Source organism: Pseudopipra pipra, chromosome 11, assembly GCF_036250125.1.
Source record: "Pseudopipra pipra isolate bDixPip1 chromosome 11, bDixPip1.hap1, whole genome shotgun sequence".
NCBI lineage: Eukaryota > Metazoa > Chordata > Aves > Passeriformes > Pipridae > Pseudopipra > Pseudopipra pipra.
Window position 1 is genome coordinate 9,113,477 of NC_087559.1, and position 22,894 is coordinate 9,136,370.

The window sequence follows — 22,894 nt, forward strand, 5'->3', positions numbered from 1 at the left end:
AAAAGAGCCAAAAGAACTAGCTGCAGGCATAAATAACTGCATTATAGAGGTAATTTGTTTAGATTCTTGAAAAGATGTCGGTAATAAACTTCCCACATGTTAATACTCATTAGAGTACCTTGTACTGAAAAATTAAAAACTGGTTTTGGGAATTACAGTTTTCTAAATGATTTGGCACAGTTAGCCTTGTTTCAGAGGAAGATACCACTATGCCCTAAAATAAAATTTGCTTAATACTTGAAAATAAGACAAAGATGAGCTCATTTCAAAACCAAGGATGTTAAAATATTGATAAAAGTTTCTAAAATATATGTTATGAAATGAACACTTCCAGAATGATTTTTTGAACCATGTGAGGCTCTAAGAGTAATTAAACTTTCAAAATAAATTATTCTTGATCAGTGAAAGTACCAGCTCATTCATTTATTCGGATAATTGATGCAAGTATGTCAAGTAGGGAGAGGTCACGGTTCACCAGTTCTTCATAATTGTTCATATTTGGAAAGTTTTTCTATTCTAACTACCAGATTTGATGATTCTTGTTTTGCACCTGCCACCTGTATTACTCCCTCTTTATGTGTACTGGTTAAGGGGACTTTGTGGGTTTTTTTCTTAATTCTCTCCAGAAAACCACTACCAACAGGAAATTCCAGTACCCAAAACAACTTGTTCTCCAGGTCTCTGTGACATGTCAGTCTTCCAGATCTCTGATTTCATAGAGATTTGATTCATTTTTGACATAACTAAGTCTATTTTTATGAGGGCATGTGGATTTCAGGTGATCAGGCAGCCACTTCAATAATGTGGTATCTCCTACGAGACCAATTTACAAGCAGTGCATAAAATAAAACATATGTGAAGTAAAGGGTGCTCCCGAATAAGGAAACTTTAGAATCTGAAAGCATAGCAAATCAGCTGACAATTCCTATTACTTTATTTTACTTTCTTTAAAATGGAGATGATGATAATACTATTTAATGTGCTTATTATGGAGAAAATGGTACTGCAGTTGCTAAGCACTGATATACTGATGTACTAATAGTGAAGCTTTAGCAGAGGATTTTGTCTGGATTTTGACCAGGATACAAAGAGATTTGTGTTAATATTAGATTGTATGGGAGTTGCTCTTAGCTTTGCAACATCGAGGAAATATCTGCTTTCATGTTTGGTAAACTTCCAGGTTAAGTCATTTATAAGGAGAAAACCACTTTCATTTTAAGAACAGGTGAGCCTGATAAATGAAGCGTTTCTTCAACAGTCCAGTGTCATTTTATTTTTCTAAGTTCATTTTAAGCCTTGAATTGAACATTAACAAATGGTTATAAATTATTATACATACAGAAGCAAAGTGAATGGCCAATCTGAGAAGATGAGTTTATCTGTACTCTTGGGTAGCTGCTACCATTTGCTTGCAATCTCACTATAGTTACCATTGTGAGGAGAATAGTCAATCAAAGTTGAAGATGTAAAATAAAATTGAAAATTGAATTGGAAGGTAATTTTACTTTCAAATGGTTTGCAAATGTAGATGTTAAGTGTGAAGTGAATGCAGTTAATGACCATAGCTGGAAGAGTTATGCACCTGCTGATCACAGGAATATTATTATAAATGAGGTTGATTTTCTTGTTGACTACCTCATTTTTCTCAGCATGGTCTCATTACTTTTCTATCACATGTCTGACCCTTAGATATAAATACTCAAGCACACACATAATAAAAATACATTAACTCCCTTATAGATTTTTTGAAAATCAAGATGTGTGCTGCAGATGTTTCTTGCCTTTGTAGATTTAACGTAGGTTCTACTTTTGGATAACAGGAAAAAAAAAAAGTTGAGTTTCACCAGAAGTACTCGAGTCATTTTACAACTGAGAGATCTAATGTTCTAACTCCTGTTGTCTGATTTATTTCAGAAAAGTGTTTCTTCAGACCTGTGTTGTATTTTTGTTTTCCAATAAGCAATGTAACTGGAGAGTCTGGAAGTAACACTAACTCTTACATAATTATCTCCTTCTCTTAGGAAATAAATTATTTTACAGAATTTTTAGGACACCTTTCTTTAATTTTGCCTCTTCAAATGTTTTAAAACTATTATTTGAAATAAATCATGTATCTTTAAGTGTGATTATAGGTATGTATCTAAGGTTTGCCCCTTTTTTATAGCACATATATCATCATAAAAAACTCATATGTTAGACTTATATGATAGAGTCTGATATAAATGTATGTATTTTTAGCTAAGTGAATGTGTTCAGTGTTACATTTTGGGATGTAACTGAGCTGTAGATATACCAATGGCCTTTCTGTAACTAAGGTACCTACTTTTTTTAAAGGAGGGACAGAGATAAATCTATTCATATAACAAATAAATAATACAATTTAAACATATTGAACTAATATTATGAAGTGAGCTTATGTATTTATTGCCAGTTGTTTGGAGATATGCAGGACCTAATTCCAGGCTCCTACTGCTCTGTCATAGCATCATTTAAACCAACATTTGCTACTGAGAATTACCTAGTTTGAGTTTCAGTATTTTTATTTGTTTTTCAGCACTCAGATTACTGCAATTAACTGGTTCCACAGCACAACTGCTCAGCTCTACATGTAACCAGGAAATTTAGGGAGTTTCAGGCAACCACTTCTCCCATACTTTGGAGTTCTTTGGTCCATCAATTTCTTAGCACTTCTGAACATCAAGATTTAGAGTGGAGAGTTCCTGAGAACTATATCCATAGGTTTTTCACCAAAAGCAATATGGGAAGCAAAGTGATGGATGGAACTAAGCCTTGATCAGGGGCACAGGTTTAGCTGTGTGGCCAACTTGCTGGTGATCTTATATGAATTATTTTACATCTTGCTTAAATTTCTTCAAAAGTAAGATCAAGTCCTAGGATTGTAAGACACTTATAGGTCTTCTGATGAAAGCGCTTTTCAAGGACTTGATGGTATAATTTGTCAATTCATAAATATATATGCAGCTGGTACTGGAATCTGTTATGTCAAATGACAGCAATGGTAAGGATATCATGTTCTTTCCTTGGCACAGTAGGGAAATTTCTGCTTTTGAAGTGTTTGTGATTTATAAGAGGAACTGCTAGTCTTTCAGAATGAAACAGCTAGTAGGCTCTTCCACTCTGTTTTGATTTGCCCACCCATGTTAGGAGGTTGAATAGATTAAAGGTCGGGTTTGTCTGCAAGGGAGAGGAAAGAATCAGCAAGTTCTGGAGAGCTGGTGAATAGTTTGCTTTGCATGATGTTCTTAATGACTGTGGGGGAACAAGAAGGTGCTTCTGTATTTTTATTGCTGTACTAGTAGAACCTTTTCATGTTTACATACTTGCAGTATGTTTTGTTCTGTCCTTGGTTGAACTCTCAAATTGCCATAATCAGCTGAAGTATGTAACTTGCTCCAGAGTTAATGCCTTCTTAAGTTGACCTAAGAAAAGCTAAGGATTTTTTAGAGTGTTTATCTGCAAATTTTGGGTGACAGCGTTTCATTAATTAAGCTACAGGTAGTCCTTAATTAATGAAAAATTGTTTTCAGTAATAAAGTTTAAAAAACAAGTCTACAGTGCAGTCTCACAATTTTAAAGTAAAACCCAGCATCTGAATAGTGATAATGAATAATTACTTTTAACAACTCTACGTAGTGACAAAAAGTTGTTTATTGTAATTTTTGTCATCTTCTCAGAGGGGTGGCTAATTACAGAGAAATACCCATCTGTTAGAAATAGGCTTGTTCAAAAATAATAGGTAAATTAATCATTGTTTCCCCATACATTAGGCATATTTTCCCAGATTTCAGCCTTTAAAGTTTTGCCTGTGCTCTGGAGTAATAATGTAGGACTGTTGGGGGATGTCAAGGTTGTCCTGCTGTTGTGGTTTAACCCCAGCAGGCAGCTGAGCCCCACACAGCCGCTCTCACTGCTCCTGCAGAGGGTTGGGGGAGAGAAAATACAAGGATAAAAGTGCAAAAACTCATGGGTTGAGATAAAGACAGTTTAAGAGGTAGAGCAAAAGCTGCACATGCAACCGAATCTAAATAAGGCATCTGCTCTTTCCCATGGGCAGGCAGATGTTCAGCCACCTCCAGGAACTCAGGGTTTCATCATGTGTAATGGCTACTTGGGAAGACAACGTAACTCTGAACTTCCCCCTTTCCTTTTTTCCCCACAGTTTGTGTTGCTGAGCATGACACCATAGGGTCTGGAATATCCCTTGGGTCAGTTGGGATCAGCTGTCCCAGCTGTGTCCATTCCCACCTTCTTTACCGCCTCCCAGCCTCCTCACTGGCATGGTGGGGTGAGGAGCAGAAAAGGCCTGGACTCTGTGGAAGCCCTGACCAGCAGTAATGAAAACTCCCCTGAGTTATCAACCCTGTTTCCAGCACAGATCCAAAGCATAGTCCTATGCAAGCTACTCTGAAGAAATTTAACTGTATCCGAGCCAAAATCAGTACAGCTACTTACAAGAATTGAAGAAACAGAACATAAAAATGACCCTGTTTATAATTTTAAAGGAAACCTAATTTTTTTTTTTTGTGATCATGGCTGTGGTCTGAATTTATTAGAAATATTCAAATTCAGTGTCCTTGATGTCTTTGTGAGATGACCTGAATAGTGAGCAATAAACTTCTGCATTATAATTCACAGTTGAAGATATGTCCTCAGGAAGTAAAATAGACAAGCAATGTATTGTGTTTACCTTTAAGCTGGCAAACAGTCTATGTAAAGTGACAGAGGCATTTTTAGGAAAAGAAAGCAAATAATGTTTTTCTGGTTAGCAGGCCCCAAGATAAGACAAGTGTAAGGGGCCAAAACATGTGTGATTATTAAAGGCTACTGGGTTCTCAGTTCAAACAAATTGAATTCTTTCATAGTCTGAAGGGCTGTGGAAATCTAGCAAAGAGTGTAGACTGCTGAAATAAAATTTGCATGTAGAGTGATTTTATATATGCAGGGCTATAGCCACCAAATTTGAATTGGAGAAAGAAATCTCATTACTCATCTTGTAAAAGAAGTAATTCTTAAATTCCATATTTGCTATCACTGACATAAAAGTTCTGCATATGAATATATTTTTTGTGATTTCACAAAGATACTGGATTATTGAATTGACAAAGATCTGTTCCATTCTCTCCTGCCTTTTCTTTTATAGGATAACCGATTTAGGCAATATTAAAAGAAGATTGTATTTGTCAACAGTCCACAAGGAGTTGTCTGTAACCCCTCTGCATGCAAAAATTCCTCTGTTTATGATCAAGCGCAAAATAGTAGGTACCTTGGGAATATTCCTCGCGCTGTGGTTGAGCATGCTTTTTAATCAGGAATCTTTTATGTATGTTTATAGACTTGTTGAAATTATGGTTTGGTTTAGAACTCAGTTCCTACTGATTTCAAGACACGTGTATATGTCCCCTCTACCAGATGGCAGCAGAACTACTTAATACTACTACTCCTCTATCCTTCTTCCTATATTAGGAATTCATTCCCCTTTCCCAAGAGTAATGCTCTTGGTGATGTGTTTCTCTCTCCTGTTGATTCAGCCTTTGTAAAATTTTCTGTGTCCCTGATACTTCACATCATAGGGCTCCTGTTCACATGTCCCTTCTCCTGCAGTGACCTTTGATTACATTCTCTGGAGCTGCAGGTAGACTGTAGCTGATGGCTGCTCTCGCATTCTTCAGGTTCTTCCTAATTCTGGCATATATAAAACAAAGCATATGTCAAACTGTTGAAAATAAAACAATAACTGTCATCTTCTCCCTGTCCCCCTTTCCCATGCCCAGCCACAACATATGGTCATAGCTGCCAGGATACAAAACCTGACGGTTACCACATAGCCATGTGAGGACTGAAGTCTCAAATACTGCTTTAGAAAATAAATTTCATACGAGAATAGTTAGATTTCAAATATTTTAAAATATTATTTGCACCAAGAGAACTAGATAACAGTATACTGAACAGCTGTGAATTTAAGGCTAAACATGAGAGGGAATATTTTACAAAAACTTCTGAAGTTATACTTTTTTTAAGATAGCTTAGGTGAAGGCAGCTGTGAGAACTACGAGCATCTGTGTTTTTAAAGATCAGAAACTCTAAATGGAAAACATAAAGCCACAAGAAAACATACTTCATTAGTTCTCATTTTGGTATTTTTTTGTATGAAATCTCTGGTTTTTTCTAGGACGATCATGGAATTGTAATATGGTTTACATGCAAAATAGATACCTGTAGCTGCACTCCTGTATTATAAAATACGGCAGTAGACAAATGGTGAATTAAGTGGAAAAAAGATTAAAATTGAGAGAATTTGAATAGTGGAATAGTGCAGGAGAGTGTAGCACATTGATGTTAGTGTCCTAAGAGTGTTTCCTGAACCAAATAACTATCTAATGAGCATTAAAATGGGTATTTAAGTAGGATCTTTAGCAACTCAGGCAATTGCCATTATCTGATTTGCCTTTGGAAAGTAGTAGTTTTAAGATGTTGCACTCTAGTCCAAACTAGGAGTTTACCAGATAGTTTCATTATGGAAGGGGTGCCAGTTTTGGAGAGGTCCTTTTGTTGTGAATCTCAGAAAGAAATCATCAAAGAATCTCAAACTTAAACTTCAGTAACTCTAACTTACGAAGTAATACGGGATAATGATTCTTGTTCCCCCCAAGAAATCCTTCAATAAATATGCTTTCTTACAACTCAGCTGCAAAACATATCGTGGATATGCTGTGCTGAACTCCCTTGGGCTGGCAGTCACTAGGTCATACGTCCTTATCTGTTTGTAAGAGTAATTGTTCAAAATGCAAATACAGCAATATCTTATTTTGATATCAAAATGTTCTGCATTGTGAATCACAGCCTGTGAGAATCTAATACTCCATTGACACTCCATTTGTAGAGAACTATACACTCATACTCTTCTGCAGTGATTAGTGTCAGGGTTTTACTAAAGAGTATTGTTTCTCTTTTCTAGTGGTGCAATATGTGTATTGACTTGGCAGCATTCACCAGTGAAATATTCAGAGGAGCTGTCTTCCAGTCTTTGGATGGAATTATTATTTCAGCTAACTGTAAGCTACGAAAGATCTTCACTTTAAAATCCAAGCCGCAAGATACAGCTGAGGAAAATGGTGTGTTTTAATTACTATCTTCTCTTGATCATAACTGTTCACGTAAAATCAAAAACTTCTTTTTCGTCAGATTGGCAATTTGAAAGATTACATGATTTCATGGAAATTAAGGTAGTAGCACAGCATATTAAATCTGCCAGTGACAGACACATATTTAATTAGTTAATTAAAAATGTGTGTAGTCCTCTGTTTTAAACATTGAATTCCTTAGAAGTATTTTATTGAACAAATTCAGGTAGGATTTATCAAGTAGAGAGCTTGTTTTAATGAGGGTCTCTTATGCTGATAGAAATCAGGTTTTGGCCAAGAAGAGAGTGTCTGAAAGGAAAGAGAAATACTTAAAACTTAGCAACATTTGCTGTTTGTTTTCTTAATTTTGGACATTAGCAGCTGATGAAAGATTTCTTCTTTAAATAATCCAGGAAAAAACTGTTACAAAACAATGTTATGTGAAACAGAGCTATGAAACTCTGATCTTATGTCCATTTATCCTCATATGTCCTTGTTTATTGGGAAAATAATGTTGGTGGTGAACTGAAAAATGAGAGGTCTTTTTTCTGTGATAGAACAGGATATTGGTCCAAGTTTACCAGTCTCCATGCTAGCATCATAATTCTGAATCATCCTTTTCCAAGGGAGAGAACTGCATTCCTCACTGGTATTTGCAGTAATAGAAGAGGAATTGCAAAAGCGCAGCTGGCACTTTCTTATTTTAAAGGCACCCTAGGTATAGTTCAGCTTCAATTTCATTCACATTTTCATTTTGTGGCTTTTAAAGAACACACCTGAAAAAAGGGGTCTGGTTTCAGAAGGAGGTATAGTCAGCAGTATTGTAAGTGTAACAAAATGTATATCTTCCATTTGGAAACCCTAAACCAATAGGGGAGAATAAGCAATCCTTGTGATTACTCCTCTGATTTCTTGTAGGTAAGGCTGGGGAAAAGAAGTAATTTTAAAAATGTCTGCAGAGAGAATCTGGTAAATTCTCAGCAGGAAACTGCAGTTGGAGGTCTCACTGGCATTAATTTAATTTAATTCCATTGGTGTATTGTTTTCTCTCTTCCATTCTAAACAGTTTTTGAAATGTGCTTAAATGTTCTAAATGAGTTCCAAAATTCTGAAATGTAGTTAGCATAATGAGTAGACAGCTTTAATAAACTGTGTGCATAGTAAAATATTGTACTTTTAATTACTTCATTATCAATTCTATGATTATTACACAGCTGGTGGGCATTAGTATTTTCTGTATATTTATGAATTTCCTCATCTAGGCAATTCATAGGATCATAGAACTGTTTAGGCTGGAAAAGACCCTCAAGATCATCGAGCCCAACCATTAACCCAGCACTGCCACCACTAACTCGTGTCCCTGAGAGCCACATCCAGGGATAGTGACTCCACCACTGCCCTGGGCAGCCTGTCCTAGTGCTTGACAACCCTTTCGATGAACAAATTGTTCCTAATATCCAATCTAAACCTCCCCTGGAACAACTTGAGGCCATTTCCTCTTGTCCTGCCACTTGTTACCTGGGAGAAGAGACCAACACCCACCTCACTACAAGCGATAAGATCTCCCCTCAGCCTTTTCTGAAGGCTGAACAACCCCAGTTCCCTCAGCTTCTCCTCTGGTCTTGTTCTCTGGACCCTTCTTAAACTTACATTGCAGCTGAAGGTTTGGCTGAATTAAAATTATTCTACACTTCCTACCCAATTACAGAAAAACAACAGTAAGGGCTTTTTTGTTATTATTAATTAAGTTTCAGATAACAATCACTATTTGATAAAGCTTTTGCCCTCTCAGATGATTGGACCTGTTAGTTGAGCTCCACTGAATGCAATGACTTTGCGATTTGTAATGAGAGTTGTCATGCTTTAGCCCCAGCCTTCAACTAAACACCACACAGCTGCTCACTCACTTGCCCCCTGTGGGATGGGGTCGAAAAGTGGAAGGGTAAAAGTAGGAAAACTCATGGGTTGAGATACAAACACTTTAATAATTGAAGTATTATAATAATAAATTGTAATGTAAAAGGGGGGGGGGAGAAAAATAAATCTCTAGCAAAACAAATTATGCAAATGAAAAACAGTTGTTCACCAGCAGCAGCCCCCTCAGTCAGCTTTCCCTCTAGTTGATATGTTGAGCACATTGCCATATGGTCTGGAGTATCCCTTGGGTCATTTGGGGTCAGCTGTCCCTGCTATGTCCCCTCCCAGCTCCTTGTGCACTCCCAGCCTCCTCGCTGGCAGGGCAACATGGGAAGCTGAGAAGTCCTTGTCTCCTTGTCTTAGTGTAAACACTGATGAGCAACAACTAAAACATCAATATGTTACTAACACTTCTCATCCCAAATCCAAAACACAGCACTGTACCAGCTACTAGGAAGAAAATTAACTCTATCTCAAAAGAAACCAGGACAAGGGCCGAGTTCTTTGATTCAACCTCCTTGTGGTTAAAGCAGTGGTTTCAAAGTGCAGTGAGTGTGTTACTCTTTTTAAGCAGCAAGTTTACAATATGCTTTGTGTTCTTAAAATGATAGCAAATGCAAAGGAGAAACCATTTATACTAAGAAATTATTTCTGTATGAGATCATTGAGATAGAAGAAGAAATAATTCATCTTTGCCCCATGATACTGAGGTATACAAGTTTGATCTATACCTAGTTTCTGGTTTCCATAGTAATCCCAAAGTTCTATGTGGGGTTTTTATCACTAAGTATTGTCCAACAGTGATAAATAATGTACAGGCTTGGCAAAAAAAATGGTTGAAAAAATACGTCCACTACTGAAGCACAATATGGAACACTTGAATTTTTTTATTAGTATCTCAGTAATCGATCCATTGTTCAAGTTTGGGGTTTGGGTTATGTTTTCCTCTTCTTATCCTTGGAAAATGTGCTAATATTCATTTCCTTACTATATTCAAGTCTTCTAAAATTTGGAAGGAATTGACATCATAACATCAGGCATAACATCAGTTCTGACATGGATTCCTTTCTTCAAAGAGAATAGCTTTCATAAACTCAGTGTATATTGGTTATCAAAGGGAAAGCAGAGATAGTCAGATCACATTCTACCAGTGCCTGATGTCACAGGAATAGATAGGTTGACAGCTTTTTAGTTTATCATGAAAGTGTAATGGCGTCCAAATTTTGAAATTAAAGCTTGTGAAATTCCTTATTTGCATATATGGGACTTCTCCTATATCAGTGCCACTGGTATAAATACCATTTTCAAGTGTTCATTTTATATAAAAATCACTATATCAGTATTACAATTAAAGCTGAATTGTAATAAAAATTATAAAAAATGTATTTTGTGATTCTGTTTTGCTTGTGCACTGGAGAAATCAAAGAAGATGATTTCAAAGAAGTTGATTTTCTTTTCCAGCCACTAGTGTATATTACTTTAACTGCATTTCAAAATTTTTGACCTAAAAATTTACACGATATAATTGTAAAATTTACATGCTTATTGTCTTAAAAGTGAACAATTACAGCAAATTTTTCAAATTACTATAGTCTATTAAATTGTTGTAGGCATATGAACTAAAGTATATGTAATCTACCAAATAATGTGAATTGAATTTAATTCCATAATGTCACAGGAGTGAAGTAAAGCCCATGTTTTTTGATTCTAGTTACGCGTGTTGTTCCATCTGTGCCACGCGATCCCACAGATGTTATTCCTCGAACCTGCCAGCTAAGTAGAGATGTGCCACAAGTTACTCTACTGCTGAACCTAACAGAAATCCAGAAGCCAGAAGTAAAATGTAGGGAATATCCAGTGCAAGAAACAGGTATTCTGTTGTATTAAAATACTGTGAATACGATCGATACAGTATGTGTACAAATAATGGATGTTTTTGTAAAAGTTCCATTGTCTTAAAATAAAACATGACAGCTCCTGCAGAGCTGCAGTGCCATGAACACATAGACTGTTTTGTACTTTGAGATCTATGTGCAGTCTGAACAATTCTAATTCAGGTGTGGGGTTTATAATAGTATTTGAGATATGTCATCTGAATGTACATTGAAGCATTGTACAGTGAAGTTGGTACACTTCTTTTTGAACTCTGTTCACATAAATGAAACTCTTCTGACAACATGACCATGCAGTCTCCTCAGCTTATACTCTGAAATAGGAGATCTTGTATTATTGGTGTCTCAGAATTGTTTGAATGTTTCCGTAAGCTACAAGATAATAACCCATATAATTCAGATTTTGGCAGCATTGCATAGAAGAGATTTATTAAAGACATTGGGCAGTCATGTGCTAGTACAAACTATTGACTTGGGTAAAAAGTAAGGGAAAGAAAAGAGAGGATTAAATTTTAAATTATTGTTCCAGCTGAAGGCTATCAACAGGAGACCTCAAAAGTGGTTTTTTTTCTAGGCTCTGTATTGTTTGTTGTAGTTATGAATAATCTCAACAGAGATCTGAATTACATGGGATAAAAATTGTGATGTGATACAGATACTAGTTTAATATAAAGTGTGGGACTTCAGAGAGTTTTAAACTTGTGAGATGGGCAATCCCCTATGTGCTTTTTCATGAAGAACAGTACAGACCAGGTAACATGCAGGAAACATCATAGTCTGTGAAGCAAGGTTTCAGTTTACTGGTTTTATTTCTTGTGGCCACTGTGTTGAAAAATTATGATCTAGGGACCACTGTACTGGGTAAATGTGTAACATGATACCCTGTAAAGTCTAGCTTTGCTAAATGCAAAGGATTGTACATTGGGGAGGAATGTTAACTGCAGTTAAGATTTGAAGTATCAAAATTAAATGACTCAAGGAAGGAAGGTTATCATCACCATAGATACAGCTCAGTAGAATTTTCAGATTTTAATATTTTTTAAAAAACTAAGATAGTAGCAGGAAATTCAAATACATATGAAATGAAAAAGGTATCAAACCTTTAAATCAGTTTTGCATTATTATCTGAAATACTTTATACATAATCTGTTAAACCATCTCAGAAAAGATTTTACAGACCAAGAAGTGATTCAGGGAGAAGCAGAATGAATGAAAAATTCTCATGTGAAGATAAGCTGAAGTACAAAGAAAGTTCAATAAAAGCTGTTTTTCCTATCTCATGGCACAAAACCGAGAGAAAATGCCCTGTTACACAGAATATGATTAAAATATGGAATCCACTGCTACAAGAAGCTGGTAAAGAAATTTGTGTGATTCCAAAAGCAATTGGCCATTTATATGGGTAAGAGTAATGTATTTAGCACCAGTAAAAATATGAAGGGAAAATTTAATCTTATTCTTCCAAGTTTTTCCACCCTTACTCTAAGAACTGTGTTGAAGGCAGATGATTTCATACATCTTTACTGAAATTGTCGTGGGGCATTTCTGAAGCATTTGGGTTTGGCCTTAGTTTGAAACTGGATGTTAAGAGAGATTATTGGCCTGTTCTAGACTAGCACTTCCTGTGGGTTTATGTTTAAGTTGGCATGTCTGTCTGCATAAGATTTGTAAGCCAAGAATCGGTAGAAACAGAACTGGAGATGCAAATGCCAAGATTTGAAATTGTTTAAATAGACTTGGGCCAGAGAATTTACACCTTTTTTACTAAAGCTGCTGTTTTGCTTTAAGACTGTGTATTGTTTCCTACCTGCAGTAACGTCAACAGCAGAATTTCACTAAAGCAAATGTCTTTACAGTCCTTATTGTTTTGATTCAAAATACTGATTATCTTTTTAAAACAACTTTGTAATGAAATAGATCATCGTTGAAGAACAGCAGTAGAGAGAGACGCAGATTGTTTGTGTTCATTATTGGAACTCTGCAGTCGTAAAATTATTCATAACCAGTAATGGTCTTAACATAACCATGTAAAGAATGAAATAAAATTTTCAGCTATTGACAAGTTTCTTTGCTAGCTGAACAAAGTCAGGGGGTTTTTTAATCAGTTTTTTGAGTTTGGAAGACATCAGCTACAATTCCAATGAGGAAATAAATTGATGTAGAAAAAACCCATATTTTTCACCAATGTTCACTAAATTTCATTGATTAGAATTCTAAACATATCAAAAATGTAATTTGCTTACTCCCAGGTTATTACTGTTTTTGTAAATCCAGTTGAATGCATGCATAACTGACCTGTACTCTTTCTTTTTTTAGTTATTCTGTAGATCCATTTGCAATAGTAAATATCTAGAATATTTGCAAGCACTTCTTAAAAATGAGAGTTATAATGGATTATAATGAGTGCTCTGATTCATGTCTTTCATGGAGAACTGATAGTTTCACTCTTCTTAAAATGTTGGATTGATTATTTTCAGCATAAAATTGAGGAGTACATAAACTTCGTCCTGCTAGAACTTAGAAAAATGCACAGGTGAAATCTCTCTCTATAGACACCCTCTTTTCTCTACTCTTTTGTTACATTATTATTGGCTTCTGAACAAGACACAAGGCTAGACCTTTGGTTTAGACCATATAATAGTTGTAATGTCTTACTGAAGTATTTCATTTTCCTCTTGCTCTGTACCACCTTCTGTGAGTCAAATGATTATACCAAAACAGGGTGGTAGAACATGTTTTGAGAAGGAAGTTGGACTGAAGTAGTTTAGAAGTGGGTCTGAACAAGCAAATTAGATAAAGAACCCATTTCCAACACATCTTCATCAGTGTAGGCACTGTTAGAAGTGGTGCTGTAAGTAGATACATTTTTATCCCACTGGGCTTAGTACTTCCTCACTCCTGAGGATTCTCATCTTTGGTATGTGAATTCAGGGAATAATGATTTCCACCGTTTCTGTTAAAATGCTCTGGAAATACATGTGCAAAGTATTGACCAAGGGAATAAGATTAGAGAGAATGATAACAACCATTTAAGTTCAATATTACTCCATCTCATGAAACTCTAAGGAAAAATAAACTTTGAGAACAACCTTGATAATATCAAAGGATTTTAAAAAACACTTTTTAAAGTTCTTTTCTTCTGCTTTTACCAGAATATGAAAAAAACAACTCATAAATATTTCATCCTCCACACTAAGCTCCCATGCTGGTGCTTTTTCAAGTTAACTTTTGTTCTCTCTCAATGTACCTCATTAATAAAGGCAATCTTTGTCCTGTAGCAGCTGAAATGAATAATAGGAGTTTTACATTTTTGCTTAGAGTAAGCCCCTTCATATATTTACTTGTTTAAGTTATATTCAGCTTCTTTTTTCGAGCAAGTACCAGTTTTGTAATATTAAAGGGGAAATAATACTTTTAAAGTATTATTGCCCTACAAGTAGTCCAGCCAAAGTTCCGTTGTAAAGTTGGATTATAAATTTGCTTTTGAAGTAGCAGAGGAAACTGTGGAATCCAGACTCTCAGAGGCTGTATTCAAAAATAAATACTTCTTGACTTGATTGTCAAAATACAAGGGACTGTAAAATTTAGATGAGTACAATAGTGTGAATGATGTATCTAAGCAGAAAAATGACTGTTTATTTAAAATAAGACTTAAGTTTTACCGTCAAGGCTAAAAAGACATATAGCCCTTAGGAATATATAGGAAAGTAATTAATGATAACATCCCTCAGCTGCATGAAAACTAAATGCCTTAAGTTTAAGGTGTAATCTTTTTTTTAACCCCATCTTACAAACCTAGCATGTGGGCCTCCAGACACACTTTTCAAATTTCAGAAGTTGGCCTCCTTGAAAATGGAAGCTTTGTAAATTTAAGTACATTTTAATTGGAAAATGTTCTTTTTATCCATTAAACTTTTTGTTTGATAATCAAAAGCCCAAATTATTTTTAGTATCATCCACTTTTAATTACACATAATATTCATTATGTCATCAACACACTGTTATGTGTAGATGTAGGTAATTAATTGCAGTCAATTAATGTGTTCATAAAGAGAGATATTAATGCAAATCAACTTTTCTAATTGGAGCTAACAACATCCCAAGGTAGTGAGCAAATTAAAGAAATTGATGTTAAACCAAAACAGGTCATCTAATCTTGTGAAATGGCAGCTGTTAGCAGCAACCAAATGTCACATTAGGAAAAAGGGGGAAAGGTAATGGCAGAAAATGGCTTCTTTTGTGCTTATTAGTACAGTAAATTGTGGTATTTGGGGGCTAATGCATGATCTGTTTTTCATTTCCTTGATGGCACTGTAAATAAAGCTGATCTTGAAATAAGTTTATGAAAAATGCTTAGGGGAATCGACAAACTGTTTTATTTCTACTTAGTTGCTTTATGAAGGTGTCAGATCTCTAAAGTGAGATAGCAATTTAGCACTGAAGTTGTAGCAAGAAAATATCTTTGGACGGTTTAAGTATTAAATATAAATTAATGTGAAGATACTGTTTTTAACAGGTCTGGAAAGGAGAATTCACTGACAATCTTGGAGAATTAAAAAAGAGGAAAATAGATAGTACATGCAGTTCTGCAACCCTGATGATAAAATTAATACATACTCATTTTCCTGTCCTTCCTTTTTAAATTTTTTCAGAACATTCACCTGCATTCCATGTTTACTTTTTGCTTGTCTTGCAGACTGGTTGGCAATTTCTGTGCTTGAAAAGAATTATTTGAATAAATCTACACTTTAAGCAGTAAAAAAATAAATAGTAAAAGGGGCAGAACATTTTACCAGCAATAGAGTGTGTTTGCAATATTAGGGCTCAGCCCTGGCAATACAGTAAATTCAGTAATTTCAAAAAGCAAGCTATATAGTAAAGAGTAAATAATTCTCTTAGCTGTGACTGATACCTTGACAGCCTTGCCTCAGGTTTTTTGTGTTATTATTTATTTATTCTGTTATTTATTAATTAGAGTTCTTTTTTCTTCCTGTCAGAAGTTAGGTTTTCATTGAAGTTCTAAAGAAATCATGCAAACCAATTTTTTGTTTATAAATATCCCCCTTTTAAATAAATCTTTAAAGCAAGGGGATTAGAAATATGTCTCTGTAATAATGGACCAGAAGTTTCTTGCTTGTATGTTGACACACTTTTATAAAATGGACATTTGCTATTCCTATGTTTCTAGGGATTGTGCTTTAAAGAAACATAGTTTTTAGGTATATGTAGTATTCATAATTCTTTTAGTTGATTTGAAAAATACTACTTTTTATTGTTTGTAAGTACTGTAATTTTTTAACTGTTATTTTTCTTAACTTAGGGAGCTTGGTTAATAGAGGACAAGGCAACATACGCAGCAGTAAAACTCAGGATGTATCACATATTGCATTTGGATCAAAAATCCTTGGGCCACCTCCATCTTCAAACAGGAGAGTCAGTACAAAGGTACCTGGAGAGGTAAGAAGGTTTAAATTCCTACAACACTACTGGCACTTCAGCAAAGGAAAAGATTGACAAGCAGAGGAATTACACTAAAGGTTTGTTTCAGAGGAATACTGTGTTAGGTCATGGACCCCAGTGCAAGAGATCCTGTAACATCCAGTGGGGAGCAAGGAAAATGCTTGGGTGGCTACAGCACAGGGCATGGATTAGTTCATCCCCCAGGACAGAAGGCTAAGGGAGTATCTGGTTGCTATTTTCAATTAATGCAGGGCTATAGAGAAGCCAGACCTCTTCTGAGAGGTGCCATGAAAGACCAAGAGGCAGAAAGCCCTGATTGCAGGGAGTCTCTGACTAAACATAGTGATAAATATAATTATATAAAGTGGTTCAGTACCAGAACAGGGTCACAGGGAGTTGTGGAACTCAGAACTTTCAAAGAGAACAAAACGTGACTGAAACAGGCTGATTTAACTTCAGCATCATGCCTAAAGAGGTCTTGTTCTACCCTAATTACTGTGATTTCTTATCATTCTTATCTTTCTGAATTTTTTGTTCTAGACTACTGAAATTTTTTTCCTTATGATGTGAGCTGTTGTACAGAGCAGAAACTGCATTTCAGTATGCTCTGATAGTCAGCCATACAGTAACTCATGTGATGCTGTCGATTCCAATGCCAGGGAAAACCCCTGCTCTCAGTCTGCCAGCAAACAATATGCAGGTTTTTGGAATCTCCTCAGGACTACAATTCCCAGTTTAACACTGTGACTAAAGGATCCACTTCTGTAGGAAGTCAGTTGAAAGCTAAGATATAAAATGAGATTCCTTTCTCCCAAAAAGAAAAGACTTCTGAAGTCTAGAATAACTACAAGTTTTATTCTTTTTATTCTGATAGCAAATTTTAATTTTTTTTCACTTTGCTTTGCTTTGTTTTCCATTCACTCAGTGAAAAAAAAAACCCTACCTGTTACTAGACTGTAAAAATTGAGCATACCACACTGAATCACACCTACCAGGAAGTTTCCTGAAAAGATAGTAATTAAAAAAAAGATTTGGAAATATTTATTTGAAAAAATAAGCGTAATTCAAAATGTGTATTTACTTTGGAGTATTTTGAAAGCCGTTACATTTTTTGTCTTTTATCAAGAAAATAAGGTCTTTCAAGGTAACAAAGACCTCGGGTAGCAAAAGTAATAGATCATGCCAACTTCAAAATTCAGGAATGCCAGCTGAATCCATACAAGACATTGGGAGATTGGAGCTATCATTCTCATCATGCAATGATTATTTAGATCAAGGAGGCAAAAGAAATACTCACCAAACAACTGAAGATACAGGTCAAAATGGTAAGAGTATAAAGCAAAGAATATGTAGAGTTTTCAAACTGCCAAAATTTGTGCGTTATTCTGCCTTTGGAATGTAAGAATTAATTCTTTGTTTTTCTAATCCCTTATCTGCCTTATTAATTACTGGAGACATATTTATTAAATCATGGCTTATTCTCCTGTATGAGCTTGAATAAATGCTCATTTTCTCTGCAGGTATTCATATTGTGTTTGAGCCAGGGGTCAGCACCTGCTGGCAGTAGCCACAGTTTATGCACATACTCTGCTTTCCCTCATGCTGTGCAAACAACTGAGCTGCTGCAGTGGCTCTTGATTACTTTGCAGACTTTTGCAAGCCTGTTTTTTATAACTTCTATGGCTTGCCCATCTTCCATACCTATTATTAAATTTTTACTTCCTTGTGACTGTCATATTCCTGCTGCCCTACAAGACTCCCATGCTATTTGGAAGATGTTTCTATCCCAGTATAGTGCTGCATTATGCACACAATATGAATGTTCACAGGCATTTCATAAGCTTCTACATTGCATTTCAGACCCTGAAATTCAGACTGAGAAAACATCTGTGAGTGGAGAAGCAGATTTTCAGCTCACCTCACCACAAGTACCATCACCAGACAAGAACAGTCATAAAAGATTATCTCTAAAAAATGCAGCCAAAACCACATGGGAGATAACCAGTGGTATGACGCTCATTTTATATTATTTTACATTTCATTTCTATGTGGTGTGAGGGACTATCTGTTGTAAATTTCAAAGGATCCAGAAGCAGTTCACATAAAATATAAATGTCTGTGTTATGGGGGATTAAGGAAATCAAACACCCTGCAACAGAATTGCTTTTGAGCATTGATAAAGATTTGCAGGATTAAGCAGAGTACCAGAGCAGTGAAAGAATATAAAAAGAAACATTCTGTGCTCTCATAATTAAAGGAAAAGAACTAAAAATAATTTATTCTTTAAATCTCTAATAAATTTAACACTGAAGATTCCAAACATGAAATTTTACTTGTCACAAATAAGAGTTTAGAATATTAACTATGGTACCTATGTAATCTCAGGGGGTTTTGTTTGTTTATAAAGTTCAGTGGTGAATTATATTTTGTTCTTATTCACAGAAAGACACCTCAACTTATGTTTTGGGTTGTCTGCCAAAAGACGTGGATATTTTTTTGTCATACAGTGTCAATCAACTTGCTCTGCCTGTGTCTGGGAAGTGCTTTCTTGTGGCAAAAGTAGCCCTTGTCTCTATGAAAAAGTAGTGTTACTTTCTGTTAAAAGGCATAGCCACCAATTTGAAAAGTGGTCAGACTACTCAAATGTGCTCAAAATTGACCAACGAGATTTTCCTTCACATTATGAGTGATTTCCATTTGGTTTATTCTTTGAGGATGTTTAGAAGCAATTATATACTAAGACAGTGTCAGTAATTGCTATTTTGGGTATCATAATTTGACTGAAAGAGATTCAAGATGTTCACGCAAGTAGAACCTTCTGGAGAATTTTTTGATTGCTTCCTGTTTACCTGAATTTTGAGGACTCTGGGTCAGGAGTCACAAGTCTTTAACTTGTTCTTCATCTAGAACACCAAGGTCCCTATCTAGGGCTAGAATTTCAGAAAATTGAATCAACACTTCTTATTTTATGTAAATATAAGTGATATGAAAAGACAGACTTAGGGCAGTAGACTGGCATGTCTAAATGCCCTCTTGTAAATTCAGAAGCAGAGAACTGAGGAAGAAAGCTGTGTATAAGCTCTGCCCTTTTGCTGTTTCTGTTTGCAAGAATGAAAACTGTTTCTATGTAGTCTTAGTTGTGTGTACAGGCAGATAAATGCATGATGTCAGTTTGTAAGGTACAATTCTACAAACTTCTTTCCCTGTATTTTCATTGCCTGTCACTTGTAGCTCAGTTTGCAGATTTCAGTTTCTTTTCAATACATGAAGTTATCTAATTGTTTATAGATAACTTAATGATTTCTTTATCCTGTAGTACTGGATTTATTTGCACTCACATTTTAAAAACAAATACCTTTCTAATAAAAGCAAAGAAATTATGATTTCTGTGATAACTTGAGTTGTAGCTGTATTTCATACATTATCAAGACTGCAACCCCATAATGCTCAGGATAGATCTTCTAGTGAGGAAACTCCCAACTGATCTTGCCCCAAAGTGAACAACCACAAGTCTGGCTCAGTGGTGATGACTCAGCCAAAATCATAGTCCTGGCATTTCTGACAAAGTGTAAATTTACATAAACCTATGACAAGTCCTTGGAACAAAACCACATTCCCCGAGCAAGTACAAGCTTCCATGGTTTCTTGGTCCTCTTTTACACTGTGGTCAAAGCAATTTGTATCAACGAGAATCCATCATACACTACTCTTATCATCAGACATTTAATATTCTTGAACCCTGTGCAGCCATAGCCTGTGGAGATCTTGGAGCAGCACTACACTTGTTCTGCCATTAGCTTGAGTAAACATTAATTTAAACTTGTTGGGGGTAGGGGAGCTTTCTTAAGTGATTGCTCTTATTACCTTAGGGGTTAGGCATTGCTATTTATAATAATGTCTCTTAGATTTATTATAACCTCAAATGAGCATGTCTTCTGTAACAGGTGTGCTGTACCTTTACCAAGGTAAATTGTTTTTAACCAAGGGGAAAAAATAAAATGAGTAAACATTGTTTATGCCAATCTTATTTATTCATGCTGAAACCTTCATTAAAATGTTAGGCTGCAATTAGAAGCTTTAGCATAAGTCTGACTATGTAGAAGAGCTAATTAGATGTTAAGGTGATCATTCTTGCATTTATGTTGTTTGCTGCAATGTTGTGATTACATAGTAGTTTGCATATTTTGCTGAGAAAGCACTCCAAATTATTTGTTACAATTGACATGGAAATGCTGAGTTAAAAAGAAATTGTAGTAGAGTTTTTGTTGGAGAGGTAATGGGATTTTGTTTTGTCCAAAACTCCCTGTAGACTATACAAGAAGTTACAGAAGTTGCTGAACTCTGTAACCACCATAAAATGTCATCTTAAAGCCTTACAGACTTTTCTGTCTTCCCCCTCATATTTCATTAAGAATAAGCACTGTGCTATGCAAACTAATATTTACATTTAACTTATTCCTAACTCAAGTGTATTTCTTCAACATCTCTGGAAATGAATGTTGTTCTTTTCAGGGAGGCTTAGACTAAAAAGGCAGAATATTCAGGTTAAATATTATCCTGATACTAAGTCTTTTAAAGTAGTTCTTTATATTTCTGGAATACTTTTTATTCAGGCAAGACATTACTCACTATGTTGAGTAAAGTGATATGTAAGAAGTTTTTGGATGTCTGAGGCAGATTCAGGAGTGTAAGGCTCTAATTGCCTCCTGTTCTCTAAACACTTGACAAAAACTGTCACTTAAGCTTTCTTTTCCATGTTTTGAAACGTCATTTAAAATTGACTTAAAATCTCAAAGAGCAAGTGATTTATCACCCTTTTTTTGCTTCAGAATTCATTACAAATTTTTGTCTGTAACTCTGTCTGCAAATAAACAGCATTAGAAGTTATTCTAGAATGAGAATAGAACAGTTGAGACTGCAGTTAGGGAAGTTGGTTGTTATTAAGTCAGTAGGCCAAAATAAAAATTAAGCCACTCTACTCATTCACAGTCCTTTGTGCATAAGAATTAGCAAATTCTCCTGAAGTAGGTTGTTCACTAAACGTGAAACCACACCTTAGAGGGCTTGTTACAGTGGTCTGAGCTGTGGGTGTTTGAAAACTGCGAAGGCAGCAAGATACTTGTCAAATCTAATTTCATGACGGGGAAAAGACCTTCTGAATACTAAAGAAGCGTGTGTTATACACTTGGTCTTAGTCAAGCCACTGCCATTGAAACCTAGTAAAATGTATCTACACTGAAATGTGGAATGGTGGGTGCCAGACTGGTCAGAAGGCTGCAGGGTGCTGAGAGAGGAAAAAATACAAACATTTTCTTAGCCAGGTAAGTTTTGAAGATTTTGTTGTTGTTGTTTTGAAAAATGTGGCGAGTACTTTTCACTGATTCCTGGATATTAACTGGAGTTTGGTAGCTTTACGAGCTGTCTTCAGTAAACTGGAAAAATCACAGCACCCAGTAAGAAGACAGCTGTTTCTTCTGGCATCTCATTCTTCTTTCTCTTGCCTTCATTTATGGTGGTTCAGACTTCACACCCACCCCCCCAAGCTGCTGAATCTGCCTGAAGTGGTAACTTTAACAAAACTAAAACTAAAATACCAGAGTAAATGTACTGTATTCTGTGATGGCAAGCATTTTATTATTGCAGAGTTACTTTATTATTACATTTTTAGTATTTTTCTATTGTGGCTTTTTTAATATGGCTGATGATAACTTCATTTTATGGAGCCAGAAAGTTTCAGTATTTAGTGAATAATCCACACCACACTACCTTTAATGAAGATAAGGGAGTATTGTATACTTGAGCAATTCTCCTTTTCTCAGATGCTATTTGAGACTGGTTTTAATCAATCAAATTGACACCTTTTTCTATACCATCATTTCAAACAGTAAAATATAAGTTAATAATAAGAATATAAAAATGGTCTTTTCATGTGTATCTGGTGCACTCAATCTTTAAATCCATTTCTGGACTTTATTATTTGTTTTAAAATTGTCAGATTAGTAGTGGCTGTATTCAGGGAAACTTGGTGAAACAGATATCTTCATACATTTCTTATGTCACACTATTTTTCATCAGAGCGGTAGTTTGAAATTGAGATTTAAACCATAAGTTCTAGATGTAAAAGAAAGTGTAGAATTTCAGCCATAAAGAAGCAGCAGATTGTAATGTTATGAACTTTCCACCAATGTATGTTTATTTTTTAAATGTCAGCCACAAAAAAAATGCCTATAGAAAAAGATCAACGACCAAATTTAATACAATTATGTTTTCCTAGAATAAAATTCAGTTCCAGGTCTCAAATCTTGGCAGCTAAATAGTTTCAGGTTTGCAAATTGCAGGCCTACATGTCATGTACCAAAGCCTGTGTACATTTTGATCTGTGATCTAAAATGTTTGGATTAACCTTGCTGCACTTTGAAAGCAGCCTGATCTTTTTTATTGCATCCTCGTCACTCTTCCAGCTGTATAAATCTGGTAAGCAAA

The 22,894-nt window shown here is 35.4% G+C and overlaps 1 protein-coding gene across 9 annotated transcripts in view; it reads left to right on the forward strand.

Annotated features, from left to right (window-relative positions):
- CFAP20DC (CFAP20 domain containing) overlaps positions 1-22,894 on the forward strand; it is a 71,603-nt gene that overhangs the window by 15,587 nt on the left and 33,122 nt on the right. For 7 of the 9 annotated variants that reach the window (XR_010433423.1, XR_010433422.1, XM_064667335.1 and 4 more), the window contains exons 6-11: positions 5,162-5,276; positions 6,977-7,133; positions 10,771-10,929; positions 16,272-16,408; positions 17,538-17,736; positions 18,272-18,418. Coding sequence is in view for 7 of the 9 variants with exons in the window: in XM_064667335.1 (XP_064523405.1) it covers positions 5,162-5,276; positions 6,977-7,133; positions 10,771-10,929; positions 16,272-16,408; positions 17,538-17,736; positions 18,272-18,418 (914 nt within the window). In the remaining 2 variants the exon portion in view is untranslated. The remainder of the gene's footprint in view (positions 1-5,161; positions 5,277-6,976; positions 7,134-10,770; positions 10,930-16,271; positions 16,409-17,537; positions 17,737-18,271; positions 18,419-22,894) is intronic. The other 2 variants (XM_064667338.1, XM_064667339.1) reach the window with 2 other exon arrangements.